This window comes from Pteropus vampyrus, unplaced genomic scaffold (assembly GCF_000151845.1).
Source record: "Pteropus vampyrus isolate Shadow unplaced genomic scaffold, Pvam_2.0 Scaffold47, whole genome shotgun sequence".
NCBI classification, from domain to species: domain Eukaryota; kingdom Metazoa; phylum Chordata; class Mammalia; order Chiroptera; family Pteropodidae; genus Pteropus; species Pteropus vampyrus.
In genome coordinates, this window is record NW_011888828.1 from 97,297 (window position 1) to 105,910 (window position 8,614).

General features: G+C 40.2%; 1 protein-coding gene across 3 annotated transcripts in view; it reads right to left on the minus strand.

The window, feature by feature from the left end:
- EXTL3 (exostosin like glycosyltransferase 3) overlaps window positions 1–8,614 on the minus strand; it is a 53,328-nt gene that overhangs the window by 28,475 nt on the left and 16,239 nt on the right. Inside the window, exons 2-4 of one of the 3 annotated variants that reach the window (XM_011359327.2) lie at window positions 8,092–8,184; window positions 6,870–6,943; window positions 3,867–6,495 (exon numbers count right to left, since the gene is read on the minus strand). In XM_011359327.2, the coding sequence (XP_011357629.1) occupies window positions 3,867–6,014 (2,148 nt within the window). In that variant the 5' untranslated portion in view covers window positions 6,015–6,495; window positions 6,870–6,943; window positions 8,092–8,184. The remainder of the gene's footprint in view (window positions 1–3,866; window positions 6,496–6,869; window positions 6,944–8,091; window positions 8,185–8,614) is intronic. The other 2 variants (XM_011359328.2, XM_011359330.2) reach the window with 2 other exon arrangements.

Below are 8,614 nucleotides of genomic sequence, written 5' to 3' on the forward strand. Positions count from 1 at the left end.
CCACAGACCCTGGAAAGAAAGTAGATTCCAGAAAGGAGAGAGTCAGGTAGGGGGAGCTCCAAGTCCTGTGTATAAACTGCCCAATCTCTGGCCCACCCCTAAACCATACATGCGTGGTGCTGTTTGTAAACAGACCAGCTAAATGAATTGCCTGGTAAAACTAAAATACTTTTCAGAAAATAAAACAAAATTCACAGTCTTCACAACACAATATTCACAAGGTTTAATACAAAGTTGTCTGGTATACAAAGAGCCAGAAAAACATAACCCAGAAAAAAGAAAAAAGAAAATCAATTAAAATAAATCCCCAAATGACCCATATATTGGAATTAGCTGTTAAAAGAGACAAAGATGTTAAAGTAGCTATCATAACTATTTTAATGAAGTAAAGTATACTCAGAATGGAAAAAAAGACAGGAAATCTGAGCAGAGAAACAAACTTACTTAAAATAATATGGAAATTCAGGAACTGGAAAATACAATATCAGCACTAGCTTACCCATAGAATAGACACAAAAGTCAGTGACCTTGATGATAGATCAACAGAAATTATCAAAACTGGAGAAAAAAAGATTTTTAAAAAATGAACAAAGCCACTGAGAACTGCGGGACAACATCAAAATGTCTAATACACATGTAATGGAATCCCCAAAGGAGAGGAGAAAGAGAATGGGGCAGAAAAATACATCTAATTAATGAATTTCCTAAAATATGATAAAAAACAAATTGACAGATTCAAGAAGCTTAGTCAACATCAACCAAAATACAAATGAAAGAGAACCATGCCAAGGAACTGCTGAAAACCAAACATAAGGGAAAAAATTTGAAAGCAGAGAACAACACATGACATAAACAAAAATTCGAAAACCCTTGACTCATCATCAGAAACAATGGAGGCCTGGAAACAGTGGAACATCTTCGAGATGCATGAAAATGATGATCCCAAAGCTATTAAGGGGATTTTTCAAGAATAGCCTTTAAATCCCTTGGGACAATAGTACTCTCTATTTGACTGACTTCCATTAGATATTCTTTGTTGTTACACTCCAGGAGCTATGAAAACTGATTCAACTGTTCACAAAACAGGCACGAGACAGAAAGCAGTCACCACCCACCATTGCCACCTCTTTTCAGAAAGCCCACACCATTCAGATGAAACATCTACTTCAATTGGTAGCATTACCTCCATCTCTCTCAGTGGAATCCTGTCACCTTGGCCAGGCCCTATCCCATATGAACTGAAATTCTCTTTATGAAAGGCATTTGGGGCAGGAGTGTCCAGGAATGGTGGCAGTAAAGATCACATTCATTCCAAGCCAGATCTGGTGTAGTTTCTCCTTTGTTATGTAAATAATAGTAATGAGGGATTTTAATATATAAATCCCAGTAGGTACCCCTAAGACAATCTTCCTCCACTCAAACAACTAGGGCTCAACAGATTTCATAGTCCACAAAAAGCCAGCATTGATTCCTATTGCTTAGATGGGAATCTGAGCATGAGAAGCACAATTGCCCAGCATTTTCTAAAATAGCATGTGGATTATTGGGTTGCTTCACCCAGCCAATATGCTCATTTCAAATCATTTTCCCTGAAGGACTGAAATCTGAGAGATTGCCTAGGAATCACCCTGCTGCTAATTTTATAAAGACCTGTTAACTATAATGTAATGGATAGGGTACATCTGCATCCTAGGTGGAAAAACTACTCCGAGATGTCTCTTAATGGCACCAATTTTCCACAGGAGAGAGAGCTGCCAGTCTCTCTGAGCCCTGATATCTAGGTAGTGTTGGCTCTATGCCCAAGAGGTCAGCAATTCAACTGCCGCTCCCAAAAAATCTACCTCTCTTAAATAGAAAGCATAATCAAAATATTTAGAGGATGAAGTGAAATTCTCTAGTTTGAAACTGTTTCCTCTTTTTCAAAGAACTAGAAAAAACTTGTATCGCTAATATGAGCAAGCTATTCAGAATGGCCCCACATTTGGAAAGTTTCTGGCATTTTCCCACTGGGCATTGTATCATTGCAATGAGCTGCCCAGTAATCAAAGAGAACTACTTATTTCCCACCGGAGTTAAAAGAAGGGATTAGTTCTGGTAAGTTCTCTGACAAATTTTGGTCATTGTTAACTGGGGTGGCATCAGGCTTCTCTACATCCTTATCACATTCAGAAAAAACTCAGGAAAAATGGAAAACAAAGGCTGCTTTATTATTCTATTTGAGCAGCATCTACCTTCCATAGAACATTTTTTTTTTTATTTCAGTGACATTCAAAATGGGGAGTAAAATTTGCTTGAGAAGATGTCTATTAAAAAACTCCCCATTCACAAGACTTTTCTTAATATACAAGATAAATTCTGGGATCTAAAGATTTTAGAACCCTATGCAGTCTTTGAATAGACTCGGATTATAAATTTAATTAAATAAAATCCAAGAAAAGATTAGCAGCAGTAGTAAGCAAGTAGCAGTAGTAGTAAGAATTTAAAACAAAGGTTTGTATAGGAGAAAGTAGGCAGTAACAGCTATGACACAAAGGAAAATCATGGAGAGGATACAAGTAGCCTTATCAGGGAAGTGAGTTAAAGCTGTCCATAACATAGGCAGAATATCCATACTGCCTTCTATTTCCTTTGACAATGAAGGATAAGTAGAAATCAAATAATTATTGGACACCTTTCTAAGATTCCCTACTTGTATTATCTCTGATTCCTCTCTGATCTTGAAATCAAAGAAGTTAATTAACTTATCGAAGATCAAAAAATGACTAATCCCAGGTCTATAAATCACTCCAAACCTCATACTTTTCTATTATAACAACCTCCTGCTTGAAAAATATTTCACATGAATTAGTTCCTCAATAAAATAAAATTTTTAAAAACTGAGCTAATCCAAACATTCCCTTTCCAGACAAATTCTTCCTAAAAACGACACTAATTTTCTTAGGTAAGCTTCTAGCAAGGCCCATCAGTCCATCTCCCCTTCTCTGCTACCTGTTTCTGGAAAGTACCTATGCTGCAGCTGGCAGTTTTTTAAGACCTTCCCTAAGGTCTCGCAGTTAAAAGAAATGGGTAATCTTCTAGATTGTCCAATTTACATAGGAAGGTGGATAAAGTACTCAGAACCAAGCTCTACCTTTGTATTTGGCTATATTTTTCCAGTAAAATACAGCATCCTAACCAGACAGATGGGAGTAAAGAATGAGAAAGAACCTGCAAAACACTTCAGAAAAGGTTCAAGATCTCCGACTCCCAAATATAAACCCCAACTCCAGTCTTCCAAAAGACTTCTGTAATATCCTGGTAAATGACACAGGTCTTCTTCCTAAATCCTTTGAAGGTGATTAAAACTGCAGCTTCTAGAGTCAGATATACTAAAGTTCAGCTCCTCCATTACTAATCAAGACCTCAGTCAAAATAATTAACCTAAGCCTCAGTTTCCATAGATATAAAATGAAGAAATCACGATAATAAGTCTTATAAATGCTATATTACAGTGCCTAGATCAAAAGTGCTTCTTAAATGTTAGCTTTTCATCACCATTCGCATTATCAACATCTTCGTTATGGAGTAACTGAAGGGATTTCATAAACCTTTATGGGACTAGCACCAATTTCCATTTTGGAGAGTCTTAGTAGATTTAGGAAATGAGTAGCAAAGATGAAACTGGCAAGGCCTAAAAGTGCTAAAAAAGAAGCAAGCAGAAATTTCAGGGGGAAAATATCTATACAGGTTAAAACAAGTATATGTGAATATATACAGAGAGAGAGGGAGGAGAAAGAGGGGTGTACATCTATACAGGCTTACAGCAAAGGGATTAAGAGTGAAATATTATCTCATGCAGTAAAACAAACTGCTCATTTTTGTATTACCATGATGGGGACGCCAATGTCAGGCCACAGAAGGTCCTCTGATGGCAGCTTGGGAGAATTCCACACCACCACTACCTTGTTCAGGTAAGGGAGGCCATTCAACCTCTCTAAAGAGTTCATAAGCACTTCCTCCCGCTCGTAAGTCAACATCACTACGGTGAACTGCTCTCGTGGAACATTGCCTCCAAGCGCTGCCTGAAACTCCTTGCCAGAACCCCCAGCTCCACCACCAATTGGCCGAAATCCAGTCCCTGAGCCCAAGAATTTGGCCTCGGAGGGCAACACAGGGTCAAAGGGTGTGTGGGGGAAAAGATGGAAAGGCCCTGGAGCAGAATTCCAGCTGCGGTAAAAGTCAGTGACAGTCAGAGTGAAGTTGCGGAGGTATCTGGGTGAGGCATAAGGCGGCTCAGTTTCTACTGGCCCCAGGTCCAGGTCCCCATTGTCCGCCATGTTGGGGTCCGTTCCAGCCGCTTTGCCTGAACGATGGGGGATCTCAGCTGCTGCCTCTTCCCGGATGGGAGCGGCTGGGATCTGTATGCGAGTCCTAATCATAGCCAGTACAGTATTGAAAATACTGTCGGCGGTGGAGAAGTAAGTCTCCCAGAGGAAGCGGCCTTGCCGCCTCATAGTCAGTAGATCGCTATCTGAGAGACTTCTTAACAGGAAGTGAACCTCCGTAACACGTGGCTTGGGCACCACCAGGGCTGCCTCATTCCACTGCAGCATGTCCTGGTAAGGAAGCTGTACCTGCTCCCCCAGCACAACTGGGACAGCACCGACTTCCAGGGCTTCGAAGAGCCGTGTCGCACACCCAGATGAAATAACCAAGTGCGGGTCTCCGGGAGTGATAATGAGGGCAAAGGTGGAAAGCTTCAGTAATTCTAAGCGGTCCTCCCGCTCCCCGCACAGTGCCCACTCCGTAGGCAGACTGGGTTTAGGCTGGATTTTGCAGGTAAATTCTACGAGGACCTGATCTAGTTTGCTGTCCTGCACAGCCTTTAGGGTGGCAATGATACGATCATCATAGTCAGCTGGGGGGTCACCCTCCATTTCCTCTTCAAAGGAGCGGGCCTCCTGAAGGCTGGATCTCAGTGATTCAATCTTCTCGCCCTGGAAGGTGAAGAGATATTTCCGCTTAACTGGCACCTGTGGTGGGATTTCCATGAAGTTGGGCTCTGACATGGCATGGACTAGTGGTGATACTACCAAGTCAAAGCCAGGCCTGTACTGGGCAGCAAAGAAAGTTGACTGGGCCACCATGGCACGGCCTGTACTGACATTATACAGTAAATTCTGTGTATCTGACTTCCGTGACAGATTGATGATGACATGGTTGTGTCCATCTGTCCGCCAATGTGGTAAAGAATACAACTGCTTCTCAAGTTCAGCAGGCCGCAGCACTACCGGCTCCTGCATTTCTCCCACTAATATTACATAGAGACAGGCAATGTCTGCATTTTCTGTAACATAAACATTGGCTCGTGCTGTAGCCTGAAAAGCTTGTTTGACCAAGGGATCCAGGTAGCTGCCAAAAGCCAACTGGTCACTGTCATAAACATAGACTGGAAAACCAGAGGTGAGAGGACAACGAGAATAATCAAAACAATTGTGCAGCCGGCAACTCCGTGTGACCTTTGGAGGAGGAAGGCCAGCATCGTCCTTCTCTGGGAGCAATCGGATGGGCAGAGAAAGCTTGGGCTGATTTTGGGCCATTAGCTCTTTGTAAGAGTGCTCAGTCTGGCTAATGACATTCTTAAGCTGAAGCAGGTCCTGCTTGGCATTCTCAATACTCTTCTTACATGCTTCAATCTTCAGATTCAGCTTGGCTATTTCGCTGTTCAGCTCTTGCCTCTTGGCTTCCAGCTGCAGGAGCTCTTCACTTACAGACTCACGAATTCGGCAAAGATCTAGCACATGCTTTACTTCACACAACTCATTACCAGCCCGTGGGCCAAAAATCCGCTTGCCAGCTTCATCAGCCTCATCCAGAGTGGTAAGATAATAGTGAGCAATGAGGGGAAAGAAAACCAGAATGATGAAGAGCGTAAAACTGAGCCATGTGAGTCGGATACGGTTGGACCACCGTAACATACAGGTTTGACCTCCATTCCCCACTCCCCCATTCCGCAACATGGTATAGCCCGTCATGAGTTCCTTTGTGGCTCTTGCCCGCTCTGATCACGTTGGGTCACTCGCCATAACCATGGGTTTCTATTAGTCAAAACTCAATCTCTTTTCACTCGCACGTTTTCATAAGAGTTAGTATGTTCTCTGTACAAGGCACCAAATAAAACGGAAATTTCATTTTCCTCAGCTGTAACTGAAATGGTCTCTGACTCTATTCCAGCAGATATTAAGTTCTGCTTGTTGACCAAAGGACCTGTCCTTAATCTTTATCAAATGGTAAAAGGTACCACATTGTCGATGAGATGAAAAGAAGGAGGTCCCTGATGATGAAACCCAGGAAAAATAACCTGGAATCAGACAGACTTTTTCAACTGCCATAGCTCTTGTTCCTTGGTTTGGCTGACCAACAAATATGCATAGTTACTATTCGCAATTATAAAGTAGCTGGTTAGGACAGAAATAAATGCCAGCCTGTGATCGATGTCATTGCCAATAACCAAGCCTGCAAAAGAGAGAGAACCATGTCAGTCTGGAAGAGATTATGTTCAACAACCCTGCCCACCCCCAGTTCATTTCTAGAAAATGCTTAAATCTTTTAAGATGAAACAATGGTTGGAACATTGGCATGTGTCTCACTGAACATTTTAAGTCCAACATAGTTTGTTTGGTATGGATATTTTACTTGTGGTTACTAAGAAATGAATAAGGTAAGTGTCCAAAACCAGCCTCGGTTTTTTTTACACACACACTCCTTTCTTCTTATTTAACTGGATATAGAGCAGCATTAGAGCCCTATAAATGATGTTCAACTACATTCAACAGAGGGCAAAGATGTTTGCAACAATTTGTTATTCTAGACTTAGGCATCATCTTTACCTGAGGAGAAACATCTTCCCATCCAGCCTTGGTAGCTATGTTCGTTCCTAACATGAAAGTCTCCTTTCGAACTACTTAAAAAAAAGAGAGAGAGACACTGTAAGCAGCTCAATTTGTAATATTCAGGGTTGAAAGGAGTCGCACAAAACTCTTTTGAGCTTGACGCTGTAATAGATGCAATAATCCAGAGTCAAAATGTATTTCCCAGTTTGCTTCTCATTTATCTTGTTAGTAGACATCATGTATTCCTTCTTAAAATATAAATAGTAACTTGGTCTTTTAGAAAGAACCCTATATTTAGAAATAAGGGGCATTTTTCCTATCCTTTGGAGACAGACTTGTTATCAGACCTTATGCCTCAGTTTCCTAATCTCCTAAAATGGAGATAAATCTATGGTGATAGCAATAATCTATTCTGTTGTTACGACAATAAAGAACAGGGGATGCAAGGGTACTTGAGGCTAGTACATCCTGAAACAACAGTCCCAGTCCTGTTCTCTTACCAGACTTTACTATCACAGGCTACAGAAGTTTTTCACTTGCTTTCACCTCAAACTGAACATACCTAGAATTGAATTCATAATACTCTGTGCCAAAGAATACTGCCAATTTCTTTCATTCGTTTCCTCCAAAGTATTTACCTTAGCAAGTCTAAGACATGCTAAGTATAACTGTAGGAGAATCCAGAATGTAAAATACTCCTTGATCTCATGGCATTTCTTTTAGCCTAAGAGATAAGATACAAATGAACAGCAAGGGTACTTCTACAGGCAGTATAAAATAAGTAGTACTTCAGAGATAATCAGTCTCTAGCTTCTACCTTTGTTAAAGATGTGTAACTACTAAAGTTTTGACAGTTTTCTCTCCCTTTAAATAAAAATTAAAAGTTGATGACGATGTTACTAAAATGCTCACGTAAACAGAGCAAGAGATAAGGACAACAAAATAATAACAAAAAACATCGATCATGTTTGGTTAGCTGTTAGATCATCCAGATTTAGGATGATCTAAACTTGGATAATTAACAGCTAACCAAACATCCCAAAGAAGTGAGGTCAATATTTCTAAAGCATTATGCTTTTAATTCAAAGGTTAAAATCTCTTATTGTTTTCAAAAGAATATTCTCTGCATTTATGATCAAATCATAACAAAGAAAGAATGAAATGGAGGAAAAAAGGAAGATATAATCAAGGCAATTCAGTTGAGTCTTTCCCTCCTTACCATATGCTTCAGGATCCTTCCTTTTTCTGACACATGCTGCATTATATTTCAGTATATAATTTCTTGAAATAGTGAACTCCGGGGCTTGCTGCCCTGAGAGAAAATAGAAAGTGACACGCTATTAGAAAAATACTCAATACGGAAGGTGCTATTTTAAAGAATTTATTTACTCTCCACTATTAAAAGGCTTCCCTTATGTATATAAGGTGACCAAAGAATTTAGTGTCCAAAGTGAGACACTCTTTAATGTGAAAAGGGTACTACTATTAAATACACTGGGACAACAGGCACAAATTGGCACTTTCGAAGGCAAACTATCCAGATGTATGGTTATCTATTTATGTGCCCTAAAACAGAATAAACCGAAACACTGAAATTTAAAAAAGTCCTTATCTTTTAAAAGTATATACTGATATATCTACAAAGGATAAAATTTATCTGGAATTGGCTTTAAAATAAACAGGATGAGGGTGGTGAGGAGCGTTTGGAGATGTAGATGAAATAAGATTAGCCATGAGCTAAC